This window comes from Phaenicophaeus curvirostris, chromosome 6 (assembly GCF_032191515.1).
Source record: "Phaenicophaeus curvirostris isolate KB17595 chromosome 6, BPBGC_Pcur_1.0, whole genome shotgun sequence".
Classification (NCBI taxonomy): Eukaryota; Metazoa; Chordata; class Aves; order Cuculiformes; family Cuculidae; genus Phaenicophaeus; species Phaenicophaeus curvirostris.
This window is the reverse complement of record NC_091397.1, coordinates 42629455-42652682: the sequence shown is the minus strand read 5'-3', so window position 1 is coordinate 42652682 and position 23228 is coordinate 42629455. Positions and strand designations below refer to the sequence as shown.

The 23228-nt window shown below is 39.3% G+C and overlaps 1 protein-coding gene across 4 annotated transcripts in view; it reads right to left on the bottom strand.

Moving 5' to 3' along the window:
• Window positions 1-1346: 1346 nt before the first annotated feature.
• MYRIP (myosin VIIA and Rab interacting protein) overlaps window positions 1347-23228 on the bottom strand; it is a 224647-nt gene continuing 202765 nt past the window's right edge. For 2 of the 4 annotated variants that reach the window (XM_069859969.1, XM_069859968.1), the window contains exons 12-18: window positions 17802-17852; window positions 11570-11764; window positions 5413-5574; window positions 3614-3718; window positions 3459-3519; window positions 2536-2654; window positions 1347-1831 (exon numbers count right to left, since the gene is read on the bottom strand). In XM_069859969.1, the coding sequence (XP_069716070.1) occupies window positions 1799-1831; window positions 2536-2654; window positions 3459-3519; window positions 3614-3718; window positions 5413-5574; window positions 11570-11764; window positions 17802-17852 (726 nt within the window). In that variant the 3' untranslated portion in view covers window positions 1347-1798. The remainder of the gene's footprint in view (window positions 1832-2535; window positions 2655-3458; window positions 3520-3613; window positions 3719-5412; window positions 5575-11569; window positions 11765-17801; window positions 17853-23228) is intronic. The other 2 variants (XM_069859972.1, XM_069859970.1) reach the window with 2 other exon arrangements.

Genomic DNA, 23228 nt, shown 5'->3' with positions numbered 1-23228 from the left:
ACACTTATATATTCTAGCTGGGAAGATGGTTGTATTCCAATGGTTCCTTACATACAGCTGGACATCAGTTTACTGACAAACTTGATGTCAAATGTGTGTGGCAGGCTTGGAGCTGGCACTGTTTTTCCTACCGTCTCATCCAGCCAATTCCTTAGCTTCCCCACCTGCCCCCCTAAATCCAGCCTAGTCAGGAAATTTGCCCAGTTTTGCTCCTATTTGCCCAGCCATACGTATTTTGTGGCCTGATGTCACAGGGGGCTGCTTTGCTGTTGCACGACAGGTAACTCGCAGCACTCTGCTGGTGGGTGTTTGCTGGGAGGGCAGGGAAAGGAGCAGCTCTCTCCCTTCCTGGTACCCAGTGCTCTCAAGGGAGCTCAACACTCCTTAATGCTGAGGTGGAACTTGCCAGCCCATGGCCTTGTTCATAGCACATTTCACATCAACCTAGTCTGCATTTGGGTACCTGCTCTGCACTTCGTGTGGAAGATAAGGGATTCACTGGCTTATCACCTCCTCTACCTACCTCCTTTTTATTCTTCAGAGCAAAAAGTACCATAAATTGATAAGGCCCTCCCTAAAAAGGGTGAGCGATGCACCCTGTAAGCAGCATCTTCCCTTTTGGGCAGCTGCTTGAGGGCATTCTGGTTTGGCTTGCCTTTCAAAAGTCTCAAGAAATGAAGGAAGAAATTTTACTGTTCTCAATCCAATTCAGAGTGGTCTAATGGTAGTGGGGTGCACATGGCACCAGTGCCAGACCCCAGCTTCTCCATGTCAGCTACAGACTAGTAAAGGAAGAAACATCTGGGCTACATTTTCCCCTTCCTCAGAAAAGCCAGGGAACTGCAGAAAGGAATCTCTCGCAGCTTGCAGCCACCCTATAACCAGCCAGTCAGCAGAGGTTTCATCCACAATGCTTTTACATTCTTTTTCCAGTCTTAAAGATTTGGTCAGAATTGATTCTGAACTACAGCATGGTTGGACACTGCCAAGCGGACAATGCTACTAAGAATGAGACGTACAAAGGTGTGGGTTTCACAGCAGCATCAAGATATTTCCAAACACCAGGATCATAACTCAGCAGACATCTGGTCCACATGTGCTGCCACCAGTTCACAGTTCAGCACGACATCCATGTTCCCCCTGCTGCCAAGAACAGAATACCTAGCTCTCGAGCTAGAACATTAACTCTGCCAAATGTACCCTCAGTGAACAGAGAAATCTTTGCGCATCTCCTCCTACAAACCCTGTCAAAACTTCCACTGACTCACTAGAAGCAGAGCTAGGTACACTTATTCTCCACTCCCACCATGCAGCTGAAAAGCAGCATATACTGCACAGAGTTGTTCTATTGCTCGACAAGACGGATGTCTACGTGAATGGTAAGAGGCCAGCAAATATGTATGACAGGTCTGCTTTGTTCTGTGTTTTTGTACAGGATATTGGCCTATAATTGTGATTGACTCAGTCTACAAAAACATACCGAAGTTTAAAGACGACATACTTTAGTACAATCAATGGGGAGAAAAAGTGCATCTTAAAATGTGGAGCCTTGCATTTGAAACTCAGCATCCTTTCAAGAGTCTTCTGAGAACTTTAAGGCAGAGTTTCCCATAGCAAACCACAATGCTGAAGACTTGGACAGCTTTCTCAGTGAGGTATCCAAACGAAGCCCTGTAACTGAGGCATTGTGGGTTCTTGAGTGTCCATTTTCAGCTGGACAAACACAATGGCTGTTAAGTAAAGGCACTCTAGTGTACAGCCTTAGGCAGTGTGTTATTGGCAGTAGGGAATTCTAAGTTTAGTACATCACAGCAGATCCTATAGCAGGTTCCTAGAACAGAGAAGGACAGGAAAGAAAAAAACAATGAGCAAACCACAAAACAAGCTTACTGAAGCTGCTAGGGAGTCAGGCTCTTTCCTTTCTCACCTCCCTGCCTATTTTCCACATACCTAGTGGCAGACAGTATCGGGACTGTCAGCTTTTTTCCTTGTCCTTCTACTGCTGCTCTAGGAGAAATGATGGACAGCTGTCTGATGAAGCCTATTCATTCAAACCCTGCAGATACAATGCGTGGCCCATCTATCCTTTGAATTACACTTAGGTAACCTTTGAACATTTCTGAAAAGTCAGTGAGATTCAAGATGACTCTCACCTGCTGAGTTGCAGCATGCAGCTGGTTTTGTGAGGGTCTGTCTCAGAAGTCTGAATTGCAGGGGACCACTAATTTACCTACCTTCTTTTTTTAATATTTAAAATAAGGGTAGTGCATTCCTGGAGACCTGATGGTCAGAATGCATTCACACAAGCTGACATTCAGAACTGCACAGCTGCTATACTTTGGCATATGGTCAGACAGCTTCCAAGGATGCTGGTCATATTTGTTCAGAGCTGCCTCAGTGGCCTCTATTCTTTTAATTCAAACTATTAAGAGAAGTTTTGTGAAAATGCTGAAATATAGCTGCTTATACAGATACCACTATCTCCCTATTTACTGCTTTTAACAGTAGTTTTAAAAACATTTGTTATGAGTTTACCATTAAGTCCTTGGCAGTGCTTTTCCTCTCTTTAGTTCTTTGTGTTAGAGATCCTTGAAGCATGAAGTTTCTGTTAAATGTTCTGACAGTGGTAACTGGAGAACCATCTATTTTTTCACCTGGGAAAAATACAAAACCAAGAGATTTTTCACACAGCAGATGGAAGCAGATCTAACTATACTCCTGAAGGGTCACAGCTTCTAGAGAGATAAAACCTCCCTTAAGACATAAAAGAAAAGCTGTATTTAATTTAAATGAAAACCAGCAGGCTGTGATACTCCAAGTTTATTAAAGTTTACAGTCACGTCAATCAGTGGAATTACACAAGAGTAAAACAAGACGAATGCAAGGCGAAGCAGGCCCTAGAATTGTCAGAGATAAGACACTGCAGGGTTAAAAATAAAAAGAGAAAAGAGGAAAAAGAAAAAAGAAAAAAAAAGAAAAAAGAAAAAACCCCGAGAAACGAGAAACAAGAAAAGAGAAAGAAAATGCTTTATTTCATAAAGCCAATTCACAGCCATACCCTAACATATCAGGAACATCGCTGACCCACATCATATAGACTGAAAACCCCTGACGTAGGCTTTAAGAAAGCAGTGGTAGGTTGTGGAGTGTGGCAACTGACTTTTGGTAATTAAACACTGTGACAGCTGAGTAGCAGCATTGCTGCTGCAGGACAAGTATTCAGCATTTCTTATTTGCGTTTCCCAGCCTTCTGCTTCTGCTTCTATTTGCCACTGTCATGACTTCCACGGAAGGAGAAAGTGGTGGTGCTTTTTAATGTGGCAAATGGGTATTTAATGTAAAACAGGTAAAATGGGAAATGAGGAGACTTAACATTTCCCCTACTTTGCTGAACTGTACATTATAGTGAAGCTCATAGAGACTCTCTGTCTATTACGTATGTAACAACTTAAGAGCACCTTTTATTGGTGGAGCTGGAAGTTTTCTCCTCTGCTGTCTTGATGTGTCTATTGTATGCATCTGTAAACAACACATATGCATTACTCAACTTCATTACAGAAAAGAGGCAAGATCTCCCCAATGTATTTTTGAATACTACATAATGTTCTGGCACCTGGTTTGTTTGCTTTTGATCCCGTTTCCTTGTCAAGCGAACACATGGAGCCACGTTCAAGCCTGCAACAGTGAGAGCTGATATTCTGCTCTCAATATCTGAAATCTTTAAAGAAAATAAAAGAGACAGACAGACAGATGGGGAGGGGGAAAAAGAAGTTTTAAAATTACTGTGGATGCCACTACTAAAATATAGCCCTCCCCCAGTCAAATTATCTTTAACCTGAAAGTATAAACAAATGGCTAACTTCTTAAGCAATTTTGATACTCTCCTGTATTCTTTAGTCCTGATGTTTAAAAGGGGCTTAAGTTGTGAGTAAAGATGGAGTAAGAGAACAATCCAAACTACCATGTGACTCTAAGAAAGAGGCATTTTACTCCTTTTGAGGAAAATAAGAGAAAGGAGAAGAGAAAACCCGGTCTGCCATCTCCCAGTAACCTTTAGTTGCACAGTCCCAACCTCATTCAAGCTGTGTTTTTCAAAGGCTACATTGAAAGAATAACTTTGTGGGAAAAATTTTGGAATTCAAAATTAATTTCTTGCAAGTGCAAAGTACCTCCTCCATTACAAAAGCTAAACATATCACCTTAAATATTTTAATTTACCTGTATAAATATGTTAAACACAAATATGCACAAATGCAGGTACACACTATATAAAAACATTCAATGTAAACCAAATTGCTATGAAAACAAACAAACAAACAAACAAGAAAGCAAACATCTGTTGGGGAAGTAGGCTGATGTTGAGACTCGTGGAAACACATATGTGTCAAAGAAATCAGACATACAACCCAACTCTGATACATGATGACACCTGAAGCTGTTCACTCTGCTGAAGACCTCTCAGCTGGCCTCATCATCCTCCTCGCATGGCTGAAGCCTCTCTCCTCCTCAGATCTCACCCCCATGAACATACTGACCATAAAGTAATGACCAAAGCCAACAGAATGTCACTGCCAGTTTACCACCTAGTGCAGCAATGTACTTCTGACATGACATCTTCGCTCAGTCCTAAATTAAGCATGCTATTGCTGAGTAAAATAACCAATTAGTTCGATTAAAGCCTGGCACAGGCAGGCCAGAGTGCCTTGCTTGGTGCAGACTGCTCAGGGAGATCAGTGGCAGAGAGTTGCTTGCAGTGTTATCCCCAAGAGGTCCGGCAGTGTTACCTCATTCAGCTTTTAGCCCTAGATCAAAATGTTCTTTTCTGAGCTCCAGACTTTCTGGAGCCTGCTAGAGACTAGATAGTAGCCCACAGGAGCAATTGCCTTTTGCCCAGGATGTGTGCTGCTTAGCGGCTAAACAGCCAAGGCAGGCATGCAAGTACTAGGCTCTGTGCTTGCCTCATTGGCTAGCTGTCTTTGGCCTTTTTCAGGAGAACAGTACTCATTCTCGCTTATTTTATAAAGTATTTTGCAATCTGCTGATTAGATGAACTGTCTAAGACTTTATTTGCTGTCTAACAATAGCCACTCGTGTGACACAGCATACTGGGTGAGCTGCCTGGGAGCAAAGCACAGGTTCAGTATTAGTATTGTACTAAGAGGCTGTTGCATTCTTATGTGCAAAAACAAGCTGGGGGGGGGAGAAACAAACAAATACAGCACATCTGTCTGTGCTGAATTCTGCATCTCAGTTACGCTTTGCTCAGCACCTGTGATGCAGTCAGCATCCTTGGATCATGCATGAGTTCACCGTGCTACAAGAGAATATTGAAAGTAAATGTGTGCAAACAAAAGGGAAGTACTAGGCAAGACAGCACAAAACCTTGAGGCAGGGAAGAGTTGCTGTCCTTACCTGAAGCTCCGCATGATGAACTTGAGCGGCTGCTGTGGCCACCTGATCTTCCAGGTCTGCCAGCTCAGATTCTGCTGTAACACTGTTGATTTTGCGTGCAGCGTCCTCCAGGTTGGTCAGCTGCCCCTCCAGCCCGTACACCGTGCCAGCTGTCAGGTACACCTACAGGGCCAGAGCACGGAGAGGTGTCAGTGATTTCTGTTTTGTGGGCATGGAGACCTCAGCAGGCTGCATCTTCCACAACACCTTTGAGATTCCTTCCTTGCTAACCCAGTTCAGAGAAACTTACCTGGAAGAGGAAAGTCATGGGAGAATAACCTGAAAACACACATTCATGAAGAGAAGGAAGGCATGAGGTGGCTGAACTCCAAATTCCTTAAGTGCTACAATTACATTCCTAAACACATTCATTCCAGATTCACAACCAAAAAAAAAAACCTCCTGAAAAGTTTGCTTTTTTTTTTGATATTCAGTTGCATAAAATCCCCATTAAGTCTACAAGGGGAAGCCAACACATCACATCTCATATAAGACTGTGATTATTGAAACACACCTAATGCCTTCTGGCAATCAAAACCCACAAGAATAACTGTTCAGTAGCATATAGTTAACTTCTTATAGACTAACTGTGCTCACAAGTACAACACAATTTTCCATCCCATCCTGCTCTCACATAAATATACAGCAGCCAAACCCTTCCTGCCTCCTGACCCTTTGGAGTCAATCTGTGGAGGGTCAATAGACTTACCTGGGCCACACAAGAGAGAATAACAGACTTTATAATTTAGAGATATTCCCTAAAATAATTTGCAATATTTTGACTCACTTATGATACCTCTCATGGCTGCAGGTAAAGGTTTTATTTCCTAGTCAGTTCCTTGAAGCATAAATTCATGATACACTGTGTTTTATGTTTTTATCTTATTTCACAAATAAATCTAAGGTACATGGCCAGGTGTAGGTCTCTAGTTTATAAAAAAAAAAAGGTAATTTTCAAGCATTAGCTTTTGACACCTGTGCTTAAAATTGTGCAGACCTATGCACAACACTGCACCTTCTGCCTTTTTACTAGATATCCAAGAGATTATTTCCATGAGACTGGTAACAGCACAGTGGAAATGAAATATATATTCTCATTTTCGCCATTCACAGCCTCATCCATTGTAATAGCAAAAAAGACTGTGGTGCTAAAATATTAGCATGAATTGAACATATTCTGTGGCTGACTTAATGGTTCAAGGGGCAAGCAAACAGGAACTGAACCAAATTCTTGAGCAGATACCTTCATTTCAGACCTGTTTTCCACTCAAGTCATTTTATCTGCTCACAATTCCTAGATCATGCAGTTCTCTGACATAATAGGTATAAAAATAATTTCTGGCCATGCTGTGACTTTATGGATTAAAAGCCATGGAGAATAACTAGATTAAGATTTAAGTAAGTGTTCATCTTTCATTATTGTTTTGTTTTATTATTGTTTCTTAATTTTTTTTAATTGTCTCTTTCCTTTGTACCAGTTGTTTCGAAGCATAAATATATATATTTTTTTCATGTATGTGACTTTGCTAAGAAACAAATTGACTACATCTTATAGGAACTGCATCTTGTAAAACCAGAAGGTTAACATGCTGATTCAAATAGAAATGTTTTTGCTTTTGTATGTTTTAATTATTCTTTCAATTAATTTAAATGATACATCTTTGTGGTGTGACACACCACAGCCACTTCCAATTAAAGGGTAATTTTTATAATGTCCTTATCATGTCTAAAATCTCAGAGAAAGAAGAAAAAAGGAACACTGTGAACAGAAACATTGTTAGAAAGTTAAAAAATGATGCATTTAAATGCTTTGTCAAAATTCTCTGCACAACAAGTTGTACTTTTCAAGACGGGGAAGAAAATAAAACTGATAGAAAAATATGGGAAGGGAAGGTCATAAATGCTTTTGTAAATCAATTAGCACTTACATCTGTTTCAGAACATTTTCCAGCTAGATCTAAAGAAAAGACTTTTCTAAAGAATATTCTCTTTACCTGAACAATTGTTGTGCTAATTTACTACCAATTAGTTATGGACAGCTTTCACTAAAACCCAGCCAAATTTGTGCTGGTACACGTGGCCCTAAATTTTCCTCACTGATGCATGCACAGTCCCCAAAATGTTAGAGTGCAAAAATGAACAAAGTGTCTAGATATGAGGTCCAATACAAAACCCCAAAGATTTTGCTTGTAACTGTTTTTATTTAACAAATTAAGAAAATAAACCATGATCGCCTTCAAAATAGTTCCCTTCTGAGTTAACATACAGTTGCATACAAGGTTGCCAATGCTCAAAGTCTCAAAGTAATTCCGTGGATCATTTTCTGAAAGGCTGTTGAGAATCTCCATTTTTGCTTTCCTATCTTCTGCCAACAGAAAATGGGTTCCTTTGAGCACTGACATGATCTTTGACACCTCTTCACCATAAGCATCAGTCAATAATTGAAAAGTTTCTGTCATGGATTTCTTCAGTTTCCCAAGAAATTTGATCTTGATTTGTTGTTCAGTCTTGCACACTGACATTTTCTGACTAAGGGTAAAAAAACATCTATATTTGAACGTGCATCCACTCATATTGACAGAAGTAATTGAGTCGAGCCATGTCTCACCATGAGGGGCTAGAACACATTCTATCCATCTCTTTGTCTCTCCCCTTCTAGTCGTGGTTTCCAAGCTACAGGGCTAGTCTCATTTTCATAATTTTTTCTGTCGGACCTCATATACCCAGATCCTCTTCCAAAATTTGCTGCAAAGTGGATACACTGCATGCATTTTTGCTCCCAGTTTCACTGGGAAAGGTTATGATTTCCTAGATTTTTTTATGGCTTTTTAGCTCTGTTATGGAGGTTGGTGGTGAAATCTTGAAACCATGAATTTTTGCCATCTTCTTCAAATTCTGTTTGGAGCAAAGATGTAGTGTATGGGCACAGTAAAGCTGAGCTGGATATCTCATGAATTATGCAGGAAATTGAGAGAAGCTAGACAAGGGATATACTCCAAAGTACAAATTACTGTGCCTTAGTGCCCAGTCTTTGCTCAGTGAGAAATTCTTCGCCCAAATGAATGACTAGGGGTCATGGCACCACAGATGCCAAGGCTCCACAAGGACAGGAGAAATTGTTGGAGCGTAACTCGGGAAAAAATGCACCTCATAGTTTACTGCACAGTTCTCCACAGATAAAATGCAGAAGAAGCAGTCCTCAAATTGCTCTCTGTTCTTCTGAGGAATTTCTAAGTTCTTCTAAAGACATGGTTCAGTCTGGACTTGGATTTTTGTTCTATATTCACTCTCCTGACAAATGCATCCTGTGGTGTGTGGAGCTAGGATGCTTCAGTGTTTCACAGGGGAGAAAAATCTCCACTTATCCACTGCTATTATTAAAAAAAATATATATATCCAAACTCAACTAGAAGTTGTTTTGGGCATGCACGTGTCATGTAAGAATGAAACGGGTATCATGGTACGTGGCATGAGGAAGGCACTTTGCTCACCACAAGCTTGAGTTATACCCTCTACAGCAACAACTGCTTTGGGAAGCCTTTACCATTCTGGAGAGGGCCACATCTGAACTGCTACATGTCCAACATCTTGTGGACACATCCTCCAGTTCTGCCCTTCCAGGTCCCCTGGGGAGGACTCCCAAGTCTATTTTGCTTGTTTGTCTTGAGTTCCCCTCCCAGACAGGAGGGGCAGGAGCTGGCACAGCAGGATACCTGGGAAGTCTGAGTGGAGGTGGGAAGGAGAGGTCTGGAGGTCAGGTTACGATCAGGAGCTGGTTGGGGAAGAGTGAAGGTGCTCTGGGGAGGGCTGGTGGGTATCCTATTGGTGTGGGCAGGAGGAAAGGTCTGAAATGGAAAAGGTTTTGGAGCAGATGAGGTTAGGAAGTGTAGGATCTAGTTTGGGAACTTCTGAAGCTAAGTAGGGCTGGGAGATCTGAGCTCAGAAAATGTGTAATGTGAGGGACTGGGAAGTTGTGGGACTGGTAGGAGGACTCTGGAGTAGAACAGGCACAGTGGTAGGAGTGATTCGCATTGCCACAAATTATGTCCCCCTCAGTCCCTAGCCCGGGGCTGTTGTGGACATGTGTTTCTATAAAGGAAACTCATTTTATCCCCCCAAAAGAGATTCTATCTTTAAAAATTTTGTTGGGGCTAAACAAAACCTGGTTCTATTTTCTTAAATCAATGAGGATGTTATAATGGGACAGCCCAGATTCCTTGAAAGATCTTTAAATAGCTCCTCATGAACAGAAAAATCACTGAAATGTAATCAGTTAAATGTGGGAAGAAGAGAAAATTGAAAGTTACAAGTGTACCAACTCCATTAAGTGAATGCATCCAAATATCCAAAGACTAACGACTTCTCTCTATGATTCAGCATTATACTTTTCCTTGCAGATGACAGATACTCATTAAAAAGGACAAGTGATTCAGACATAGGATCATAGAATAATTTGGGTTCGAAAGGACCTTCAAGTTCCTCCAGTTCCAAGGCTCCCACCAGACCAGGCTGCCCAAGGACCCATCCAACCTGGCCCTGAACACTTCCACAGATGGGAAGATCCACTACTTCACTGGGCAACCTGTACCAGTACCTCATCACCCTCATTGTGAAGAATGTCTTCCCAATGTGTAATCTAAATCTTCTGCCTTCCAATATAAAGCAATTCCCCCTCATCCTATCACTACGTGCCTTTGTAACAAGTTCCTCCTCAGCTTTCCTGTAGGCCCCCTTCAGGTACTGGAAGGCTGCTCTAAGGTCTCCCTGAAGCCTTCTCTTCTTGAGGCTGAACAACCCAAACTCTGTCAGCCTGTCCTCATAGCAGAGGTGCTCCATTCCTCTGATCATCTTCATGGTCCTCTTCTGGACCTGTTCCAAGTGTTCCATATTTTTCTTACATTGGGGATTCCAGAACTGGACAAAATACTCCAGGTGAGGTCTCACAAGAGCAGATTAGAGGGGCAGAATCACATCCCTTGGCCTGTTGGCCAGTCTTCTTTTGATGCAGCCCAGGATACGGTTGGCTTTTTGGGCTGTGAGTGTGCACTGCCAGGTCATGTCGAGCTTCTTGTCAACCAACAACCCAAGTCCTTCTCTGTCGGACTGCTGTCAGGCACGTTATCTCCCATCCTGTATTGAAACCGCAGATTGCCCCAAACCAGGTGTAGGACCTTGCCCTTGGCCGTGTTGAACCTCTTAAGGTTCACTTCTCCAGACTGTCCAGGTCCCTCTGATATCTTATCCTTCTGCTGTGGCAACTGCACCACTCTGCTTGGTGTCATCTACAAACTTGCTGAGGGTGCACTCGATCTCGCTGTCTATGTCATTGATGAAGATGTTAAACTGCACTGGTCCCAGTATGGACCCCTGAGGTTCACCACTTGTCACGGATCTCCACCTGGACATCACACCATTGACCACTACTCTCTGAATGTGACCATCCAACCAATTCCTTAGCCACCAAACAATACACCCATCAAATCCATATCTCTCCAGTTTAGAGAGAAGGATGTTGTGAGGGACAATGTCAAAGGCTTCACAGATAGCTTACATCCACTGCTTTTCCCATGTCCACTGATAGCCACATTGCCAAACAGAAATGTTTGTTTAATTCAGATTCTCCAGTCTGCTCTTTCTAACAGTGCAGCAGGCAGCTCTGGCTCCCTGGGTGCTCAGTGCAGTATGCTGGGAAGCATGGGTGGAGCAAGAGCTCCTCTACTTCTTGTCTATGGGAGTGGGGTGATGCTTTCCTTACCTACCCTTATAGTAATGAGGTTGTGCTGGGGCTTGGAGATGTATGGTGTCAGCAAGGCACGGCACAAATGCTCAGCCACAGAGGAGTGCATGGCTTAAGTTAACTTTTGAGATAGGGAGTCTAAAATTGTAAAACCTGGCACATCCAACTCTCCTCCTCCACCAAATATTTTAAAGTACTCAATACAAAAAACCTCCAAAACAACAACACAGCTGAGTACCCCTTTGAAATAGTATTTTCCTTCTTTTTGTGTATTTAATAACCCAAAGTTAACTCTGAACATCCACTGATACTGGTTATGTGCTTACCCTTTCCAGTTGGCACACACACACGACACTTTCACATACTAATTCATGTTCTTACATTTTCTTCCAGTGTGGTGAGCTGCTCGTCGAGTCTGATGGGGTCCATCCCTAGGGGGAATGTCCCTCTTCCTCTGTCCTGAACATCAGTTGGGAAATCACAGGGACCAGTGGATTCTGCTATCAGTTCTTCAGTGGCATTGATGACTTTCAGGACCTCTGTAGATATGTTGCAGAGAGAGACAGCAGAGTACTTCTGTTTTTTCACAAGAGTAGACAGAAAACAACAGCATTAAATTAGCAGAGGGGTAATACATAAAATCACCTTGCCAACAGCTGTAACTTTTAGCCATGCTAAAACAACATACCTGGCTAATCTACTTCTATTTTTCTCCCTCTTTTTTTCACATATGCACAATGATATGCAAAATAACACACACATGCAATTCTCCACAACACCTTTGGACAGATAGTCCAAATCTTATCCCTAGGAAGCATACAAACATCCAGTCTTAAAATCCAAGAGAGCTAGACAAGGCTTTTTTTGCAATAGTATTTTAAACAGGTTTTAAAACACAATCTTCCTTTTTGGATACTGTCAAACAGATCATAGAATCATAGAATCATAGAATAACCAGGTTGGAAGAGACCCACCGGATCATCGAGTCCAACCGTTCCTATCAAACACTAAACCATGCCCCTTAGCACCTCGTCCACCCGTGCCTTAAACACCTCCAGGGAAGGTGACTCAACCACCTCCCTGGGCAGGCTGTGCCAGTGCCCAATGACCCTTTCTGTGCGGAATCATATGTCTCCGTATCTACAGGAGCTATCACAATGCAGCTGCAAAATGAGAAAGCAATCTTCAGCAGCCCCATCAGGATGGCAGCTTACAAAGATATTTACTATGAAATATATAATAGCTCAAAAAACAAAGGTTGAGCTGTAAGTGTGTAAAAACATCTATGCTGATATTTTCAAATTTCAATTTTGCATTTTTTTTGTTTCTTTTTTTAATGCTTATGAAATAAATAATATCAAATACCAAGGAAAAGAATGCAGTTTTCTTTTTTTTTTTAACAACTGTAAGCCTTTTCATCAGTGTTCCTGATTTGTAATTTGTAATTAACTGTCCTGATTCTGATGATTCTTGCAGAGCATTAAGCTCTTCACAGCAACTCCTCTGAAGGCACCTGATATACCCTCAAGTATCAAATTCAAACATCCAGGCTTGGATAACAAGGCACAACTTGTTAAAGACAATACAAATACTGTCACTCAATTTATGTGCAGTATCTTTATTGTTGGTTCGCCTGAAAGAAAGTGTGGGAAGTTTAAGCCTGTATTTAATTCATCCTTCTAATCTGCAGATACTTGTAAATGTGAAGTATGGGCCCACCCATCTGTAAATTTCTCCACAAAAAAAAAATCTGTGGAAACAGGCAGTCTTTGGATTCTATATAGTAAAGCAGAAAGGATTAAAAACGTCTAGAAGTTATGAAAACACTATTAAACAATGTCAGATGGACTCCTAGGCAGGACATAGGAGAAATAATGTTTCTTTGCTTCACACAAATTCTGGTGGGTTTAACTGGAATATCTGTTTTATTATCTCTTCCCTGTAATTAGCTGTTCATTTTTATGTTAGGCAAGACTTTTATTGAAAAACTACTTTTTAAGCCATGTGTTACATATCAATACATTAAGGCATCTTTAGCACTGTTACTTTTCTGAATTAGAAGAAATAATTAGATACATGAGATTAAAGAGAAGGAGAACAAAGTAAGGACAGTATGCTACAGTGCACAGATTTTAGCTTGTTAGGAGAGCCAACACTGCCCTGAATAAGCAGGCTTAGGACTCTCTTACTGAAAATAAATACTTAAACCCCATAAAGCGCCTACTGTTATTTCCATTTCTTTTCACAAGTGCCAATTAGGTTAAAAACAGATCAATAATTTTACAGGACAGAAGAAGAAATCAATGTTACTTTGTTTTATTATTTGCTTTTACAGGTACCTAATTCTTATTCTATTCTATGAGTAATGAACAAAAAAGGGATAAAGGCCAGATGCTACATTTTCTTCATCATCTTCACTGATGTATGTTCCTCACTTCAAGAACTGTGGCCTCACTTCAGTGTTCATTAGTTCTTAATTTTTTTATTATCCTTTGTAGCTAATGATGGGTTTCTAAAAAGATTAAATTAAATTAGAAAACAGTGTTCTTGCACCAGAATATGAGAATACATATTGACCCTCATTACAGTCCAATTACTGCAAAACAGGGTTCTTTGGTTTTGTTTCCCCTACAAAGTGTCCTGTGATAGGAAGCCTCGTGAAATCAAGATTTTGAGTCAAATACTTTCCCTTCTCAGTAAGTAATGGGTAGGGGAAGAAAAGTTAAATGAGAAAGAAGTGTGATTTTTAGCTTTTTTACAAATTTGAGGTAAGTTTGTATCAGCAGATGCTGTTTGACTTTTAAAACCAAAGATTTCTTCACATTAAGTGTGGTGAAAAAAAAATATTTGTACAAAGCAGTTAGATGACTGCTGATAAAATGTTTGCATCAGTGAACATATCTCAATCCTACCCTGCAGGTATCTAGGCACAGGAGTTGCAACGTTAAAGCTTTTCTTTAAGCTTCTGAAATATCTACTTTTATGGTATAATAAGGATATAGCACTAGAGTTAAAACATCATAGAGAAATAAAGAGCAAACAATTGTGATTTTCCTTAAAGTATACCTGAAAAGTACATCTCCCAAAATTCTAGAGCACAAGCAATATTTCAACATATTTAAATCTGAAGTTGTGAACGTTTTCTGCTAAAGGATATTTAGAACTTGGCTTTGGCTTGGGCTGCATTTTACAGAGAAGTAAGAAGAGATTAATGTCTGCCCAAGGAAGACATTAAATCAACGTGTAGGTTGTTAAAAAGTTCTCGAATTGGAAAAACCGGATACTAAATTAATGGTTTTGAATATGTTATTACCTCATTTTGAGGAACTACAAAAAGCTGTTAAAACAGCTCATGTTCCAAAATGATCAATTTGCAAACCTAGTGGATTACTCTAGATACAATTATTTAACATGTGTAGGGAAAAAGGAAAGAAAGAAAAAGAAAATAAAAGAAAAGAAAGAAAAAAAGATTAAAAAATAAATGTCCTGGTGCTGCAGTGCTTCAAATTCTGTCCCCTCCCCAACCACCCATGTCAAACTGAGGAGTTATGAGGTTCTATAAAAATCACCTGAAATTCACAGACACACACACTCTGACAGATAGACATTTCAAATTGCTATAAAAACCTCTTAGCTGCCTAATTTATCTTGTCCTTGCAGTAAAGGTCATTGTTAACACCTGTCAGGGATTCAAAGAGACAGCTACCATGCCACAATGAAGTACCTCCCATCTGTCTTGTCAAGCAAGTCAAAGAACTAGTATGGATGTGATAGAAGCTGAAAGCAATCGCTATTACAAATATCTGGCATGGAAAAGCGAAGTGCAACCATTCTTCTCCAAACATGGGAACGCATTCTGATTTCAACTGTGCTTCCCTATTCTGATTTAACACCACACCTCCCAAATGAAATCAATGCAGCGAATCCAAATTTGAACTAGCTATGAGAATCTCCTTTTTTTACTGAATTTGAAATCGAGAGGCTCATGGAATTAAGAAAACATGCACACATGTCCCTTTTATGATAATTTATGTCCACATTCACAAAAATGTTAAAGACACAGTCAAAAGAAGATGCTCAGTTTTCTGAGTTCTTTGGGAAAGAGTTTTCAAACCAGTGAAATACTAAAGTGTCTGTGCAAGCACAAATAGATTTAAGGGTGCCTGTGCATACTAAATATAACAAGAATCATGTAGAACTTCTTTACTGTTATTTGTATGTGTGCTTGGGCATCTGGAAAGGATTCCTGTTTTGCAGAAGGTAATGTTCTGGTAGTCTAAGCTAGCTCTTGCTTGCTGTTAGACATTTCCCTCCCTTCTGCTGTCTCTTTCTTCTCCCTGCTGATGCTGCAGATATTTTCTTTGGGTTTGGGTTCTTTTTTTGTTTTTTTTCTTTCTTTCTTTCTTTCTTTGGTTTTTTTTACTTAAGGATGCTACACTGGGAGGTGCTTTATAGAACTTCTGACAGTCCTTGTAAGCATCTCAGCAGCCTATCATATCTCCACATTTTGTCCTTTTCATGAATGTTATTGCTTTTATTTTTAACGCTCCTAAAGTAGTTGAGCTCTCCAACACTTGAACTATTTTTTTTTGTTACAATGTACTCAGTCATTAGCATTATCTCTTTTTTTGCTGTCATGATGTTATGACATCATTAAGATCTATTGAACTAGAATGGGAGGCAGTGACTTGCAATTCAACAGAGAACAGTTGACATCAAGAGTTAGATCAAGAAAAAGAGCAAGGGAAACTAGCAGCCCTGGCAGTACTGACCGCACCCATGATAACTTGTTGTGCAATCATTTTTAGGTCTCATCTCAAGCTATTCTATCACACTCCCAGCTGGGTGCACATTTCTTGGTCAACATCCTCCGGGTTTTTTTGTTGAGAGTTGAGTGGGGCTGGAGAGAAGTCAAGCTTTGCTCTGCCACTGGTTGATTCATCTTTTCAGAGTAACCTGATTGAATCGAAACTTGATGAAACCAAAACTCAAATCTGCCTATTCATCTCCCTACGCTGTGTGAGGTCATCGTACAGCTTTGAGGAGGCCCTGAAAAGCCCACCAACAGTCCACCTCCTTCACAGGCAAGCAAGACACGGGACACTGGCCAAGTCAGACTGTGGGAGGAACAGAGCCATCAATGGCAATCATCAACTCCAACCTTCAAAATATCTTTTGGCCTAAAAGTGAGTCCTAAACACTTATTACCCCAAAGACTGGGAAAGACAGCTAAAATCTGCCTTTATATTTGATGGAAGACAAGTATACTATGATAAACTACAGTATTAAGCAATTACTCTTCAGTGCAAGTTTAAGACTTCCAGCCTTGACATCTATATCTTCATTTATTGGCATTTATTTAGAAAAACAAAGCTAAGTTATCTTACAGAGTCACCTATTATTCTACTGACATTCTCCAAAGTATGACACAGAGACATAAAATTTCTCTTTTTGATTGTGCTAGGTAATTGTGTATATTAGATTTATACTAACAAATTCAATCCACTCTCCTAATGTTGTTCCAGATGTTACTCCATAATGATTTGTAATGCCTCATTTCTAGGAGATAAGTTGCCTATAAACATGAGAAAAGAAGTTATTCTCTGAGAGGTGAAATTTTGTGGTTCAAGTTGGAAATGAAAGTATTTAGATCTTAAAATCCACACAAGATTTTGTAAGGACAGAATATAATGGACACAGACTGATGATATTACAAAAATGAAAACTATTTTTTCTTTAAAAGCATCCTTGACATCTTTACTAAAGAGAAACAAGATGATTAAATGGTGATTAAAATTCGTAACACAAAATTTAACTCTGAGACTAAGAAAAAAAGTTAAATGTTTTGCTGAATTAAGCATCAACTTTTGACACAAAAAGGTGATTCTTATTTCTGACTGATACAACACTACAGAATTAACTTCTTTACCATTAGATATGACACACTAAAAATAGCATAAAATAGCACAAAAATGAAAATCTGTTTCAATACCCAATTCTCATAAGCTCAGACTCAAATAGCACAGAATATGAAACCTCTTTCGATCTAGACAAATGAGAAAAAATAGATACTAGCAGCAATGTGAGAAAGTGCCTACTCACTATGTACAAACTCTATAATGAATTAAGGGTTTTGTTTATTTTTTAAATTGGGAACTTAGAAACAGTTTTGGAGACCACTATGGTCAGAAACTGCTCAAAATCTTATTGCTGAAATATAATTTTTGTTTTATTCCTTCTAGATTTTTAACATAGGTTACTACATGCGAATAGGAAGATCATACACCTTATGTTTGTCTTCTGTTCTTCTTTACTGACTAAATCAAATTCTCATCACAAAGCCAAATAAGAGAGTCAGCCTGCTCCAGGTCTAGTTCATGCATACCACTCCCATGTGGCTAGTTGTGATTATAAAATAATTTTATGCATTATTGATTAGTGATTTTGGCCAAAAGGTATGATTTTTCAGGCCTGATGTTTCCAGAAAAACACTCTGAGTTTGAGAATTTTGCTTGGGGAATGTGAAAACCCTCAATATCACTTTACAGCATCTCTTACTATGTAAGAGATGTAAGAGATGTAAGAAGACACAGACAAAACAAAGCGTTCTCACCTGCTGCAATACAGTGGATAAAAACTGCAACTTTAAATGAAGATCAAAAGCCTTTTGTTTTTCGTAGATAGTGGGAAAGCAGTTAAATAAAAAGGCAAAAGAAGTTACTTTAACAGCTACGGAAGCTAACATTCAGACTTGCAGAGCACTTTAGGATGAACAGCAAGGATAAAGAAACTAGCAAACATAAACTATAATAAAATTTAAATTTTACATTTATTGCTAAAATATTTTAAATAGACCAATGCCTAATTTCTTTTTGTTTGTGGGATTTAGGATAACAGATCTCATTAAAACAGGTATTGCAAATGACACACTAGTTTAAAATTGAATAAAATTAATCATATGGGAAATATGAATTTCCATCATCACAAAGCAAAGTGGTCCTAGCAACAAAGACTTGCAGCAGTGTTAAGAAAAGCCAGCTATTGTGAGGTTTTGCATCTACATAATTGCAATTTCAACACTGACTATGTGTCTAGTTACAAAAAGGTCTGTCCTCACTTAAGCCACAGTCAGATGCTCATGTCTGAAACACCTGAGCTAAGACATTTTGTGCCAAATCTTTTTTTCATGCTTGGTGCTGTCCCTGTCTTAGACTTCACTGTCCTGAAGTGAACAAGTAAAACCTTTCATACCACCACAACCCAGTGTCAAGTCAGTATGCTTACCATAATTCCCCCTTATCTACTTAGGTCTATTTAAAGTAAATTGACTGCTTTTGCCTTGAAATACTGGCACAACCACGGTTATCCTGTTGGCTGTGCTGTGACAAAGTATCACTCAGCTGAGGAGCAGCATTTGCTTGAAACTCTTCCAGCTAGATCTGAAAGAGCTCATATTTCATCAGCCAAGTCTCTGGGCTGCTGACAAAAGAATACAAGAAAAGAGTGACTTTTTTGTTACAGTCTATTTTACCTACATTTGTCCCAACAGCTTACACTAATCTTCACTGATTTTCTGTGAAATGGCTTTTACATTTTCTTCCTACGTAAATAAATATTTGGTGATCAGACAACTAAAGGAGATTCACACTGCGAGCATAGTGGACAGAGCTGGGTTGGGCATCCATGCTCATCAATATCAAATCTGAGACTGCGAGGATCTTGTTTACAAAGGTGCTGCATTTCCCATGTGAAGCCAGCTGAAATCTCACTTATTCTACACTTCTCTGTTTAGATTCAACAGAGCTTTGATTCAGTTGCTTTAACACAGGCAGACAAGGTGCAATTTGAAACAGCTTGAAGTATCCTTAGGATTTTCAAACAACACTGCTGGATATGACACATATCTGAGAAATGCATGTTTCCTCTGGATTAGCATATTAAGGGCTTGTAGGATGCCCTAGGGCCTCTCAGATGGACTATCTATGTCTGTACTTCTGCAACTGTATTGAGCCCAGGAAGTCCCAGAACTGGAGGAACACAAACATCAATGCCTACTTTCTGAAAACCTTTCATAAATAAATGTTTATAGTCTTGAAGCAACTATTTTGCTTGAAACTGAAGACTCAGATTTTGACAAAATAAATTCAGGATGAATTTAATTTTCCATATTAAATACAAAAAATAATAGTAGATACATGGGAAATATCTCTTGAATCTGTCCAGCAAACTATTGAATCCTAACTTTAAAACTGAACATATATTTGACTACTTTGTTGAACTGAGAACTTAAAACTTTGGATCCATTAGTTCATTGTGAAGATTAAAGTCTCATACCTCTTTTAGAAGAAAAAGACACTGTTTTGCCTTCCTTAACCAAAATCTCTTTTATCTACTGCCATTCAAAATTGTCTGCGTAGATTGTCTGCAGTTCATACACCTTAAATTTCATCTTTCATAATGCTTTCCACATTAAGTTTCCAATCTTGGACTTTGGAAGACTGTCTAGATAATTAACATCATAATAAAAGCCATGATCCATCAAAACACAATAATTATTCTGAGCACCTTGCATACCAAAATGTGAAATATCAGACACACAAATATCTTCTGAGTTCTTCACCCAGGAAGATGTCATTGTATTACACTCTTCAGTTTCATTAGCATAGTAGTTATAATGTAGTAAAGCCACTATACTTAAACCACTATTGAATTTTCTTGCTTAAGTGAGCCATGGGGTTCTGGCTCCATTAGGAACCTTTACCCAGTCATTTCTAAAGCCTCCAGGCATATGAAGCTGGATGGCAGTTTCCCTGCCCAGACCAACACACCGACCAAAATACCCAGGAGTTCCTCAGCAACACTTTCAGTTCATGGAAGATAACAATCACAAAAATTACTACACCATCTTCTGTGAGGACAGTACGTGCACCAGCAAAAGTGATTAGTAGAAGCCAGTCACTCTCTCTCATCATTATAGCACTGCGGTTGTAACATCACAGCCAACCCTGCTGTGAGACTTGAATGGGTCTGTGAAACACAGGAGGGATTCACTGCCCTTTGCACGTCCAACACCATCCTCCAGCTCCATCAGGGCCATGAGCATACTCCTCTCTAGCGACCGAATCCTATTAGCCTTCCCTTGCCTGACCTTCCTCACTAAGCTGTGGTTACACTTTCCATGGCCAGCCTCAGGCACAGCCACCAGCATACACCACACCTGGGAGCTGCCTCTCTCTTCTACTGTGGTAACATGCACCCACATCCACATCTACTGGCTATTCCTCTAGCTAAAAAGCGGTGCCAGCCAGATTATCTAACAAGTATAAATCTCATTTTACCACTAGTTGAAAAGTGCTAATTTACATGGTGAAAAATGTAAGGTATATTCTCTTGAAACAAAGTATATAGGCTGCTGGGACAAATACACATGAAGATGATGCTTGTGGTACATAATTTCCCCAAAATAAAGCTTTATAAAACATAACGTGAATAAAATGTTTCTAGAGAATGAAGGCATAAATAGTTTACAGAAATAATTTTTGTGCTGTTATTCATACTGTCAAGGAGCTTGTAGGTTTCACTTAGGGAACAGGATCTCATTGTACTACTAAATAAACATTTATTTTCATTCAGAAAAGAACTATGGTGTGCCTAGTCATCTAAGAATGTCAACAGGAAACAGCAGGGTTTAAAGAAACTTACTAAGCTGTAAGAGTCTGAGCAGAAATGCATAAAAGGATTAAAGGAAATTCCTCAAGCACACACCATGTTGCATCAAGGTGATGTAAAGAGGAAACTCAAAGATACTACTGAAGTTTAATTCACTTGCTCATTTGTATATCTTAAGCAAGGAGGAGTACAAAGTAGAAGGAGACAAAAAGAGAAATACAACTAAGGTTTTAACAACTATTTCAGTTTTTATGCTATGTGGGGTGATTTGCAAAAATGGCAGAGGCTATTCTGTTTCTAAAACAGTATTCTATAGTTTCTGACAAAGTGGTCACAGTGGCAGACTGCATTCAAAATCCAGTCTGCATTAGGCATAGCGGAAATTGCATTCTAGGAAGTAATTCTGGGAGAGCCAATGAAATATGGACCTGGCTTATTCATCTTCACGAAAGCATTAAAAGAGAAGGGGAGAGGATAGAGCAGAGCAAGAAGCAAATGCATCCTATTAATCATGCTTACCACTTTTCAGGATAAGTGTCATTAAGAAACTTATAAAGGAATTTGACATTTTGCTTTTTTCTTTAGGTATTTAGTTAGGCTTCAGGGGAGAGGGAGTTAAATTATAAAAAACCCCTCATAATAACAAAACCAAAAAAGAGCAAGGCATAAAGAACTGTGCAAATCACTGCGCTAGTACAAGATGCTTCACTGACACAACAGCTGGAAAATCCAATTTTTGCTTTGTTCACACCTGAAGTCTTGAGGGGCTGAAGGCTAACTTTAGCCTAAGCATGGAGGACTCCACGGCTTTTCACTGTACTGCTGAGATCAGCAGGCTTTGCTGGGGTCTGCATACCCCCAAAGACCATGAAGCACTTATGAAGCTTAATGAGCATAAAATGCTATCTATAAAAAAAGTCTGTTGTAGGACAATACTTTAGAGAGCGGAAGAGCCAAAGACCATTTATGCAATCACAAACTTAGGAGGGTTGAAAAGGATTGTGCTGAAAGACTAAGCAGATTTAAGTCTAAGGCACAAAATTAACTTGTGTTAATTAATATTGACCTAAATCCTCAAGTATTCTGCATGAACTAAATAACTAACACAAAGGTAAGCATTTTCAAACTTCTATCTTGAAAGGCGATACAGAATTCAGGAACTTAGGTTGAGGTGAGAACCGGCAACATATAAATGCCAAACTTGAGCTGACTTCTCACTCAAGATGTGCCAATTTTTGCCATTGCTACAGATCTTAATATACTAACTACCATTTTTAAAGCATTAGCTCCACATGTGATTATTTGAGATACCCAGCTTCCATTTAAAACAGAATTCCAGATTTTTAAGGGTACAGATATGTAAAAGTCAGATTTTCATGAGCACCAGGTACATAATTTTCAGTGATTCAACACAAAAATACATGGTTTTTATAAAGTTATTCAGGTGTACTGTAACTAGAAATTCCCTGTGATTTAAGGTTGCTAATGTGTTCCACAATAAGCTTGAGAACAGAAGACTAGAGGCTATCAAAGACAAGTAGCATGGCTAAAATATAAACAAGAAGGCTAAACCACAGTATTTAATTTGTGTTCAGGAGCTCAAAGCAGATTGTAGGCAATCGAGCTCTTATTTTAATGCTTCTGTATACCTAATATGAAACTTGATGCCTAGGTCAAAAGTCTGGGTGTCTAGCCGAGAATCTTAAATGCCAGTCCAAAAGATCTGTAGATCTCTACACAAGCATTCTCAAAAAATCAGGTTTCTTAAAGAGACAGCATACTGAGACACGTGGCTTTTAAGGCATCTAAAATTATCAGTTCCCTGAAAATGTTTTCTATGCTGATCTCCATTGAGATGTGCCACATACCCATCTTAAAGTTATTCCCTTTTTTCTCAGTTTTGCTAAATCCTATTTTAGTTTACCATAGCCCCAGCTGGTATTATACACTGTCATCTTCCGTAAAGATGTCATCTTTCATTGTAAGATGTTGGTCAGCCACCTTTCGAAAGAGAAGGCACACGTCAGAAGATTTTAAGTCATTTGTAAAGACAACTGCCAAGAATAGGAATTAAAGCAGCCTGTTTGTTTCTCCAAAGCTGCAGAAAGTTCCGCTATCAATTCTGCTGGAGTCATGACCATGAATAGTGGAAGGATCTTTTGGTTTCTTTATTATAGACAGGAAGAATATATAGTGCAATCATGAATGGCTAAGACTAAGACTTTTTTTCATCCAAAACCAACAAAGAATTAGGAACTCCAAGGATTCCCTTTTTGCTGAACACAATGCATCTCTTATTTTTTTAAATCTAAGGAAATTTTACTGAGGGAAAAAAATACTAATCTTTGCATCACTTGAAATAACATACTTT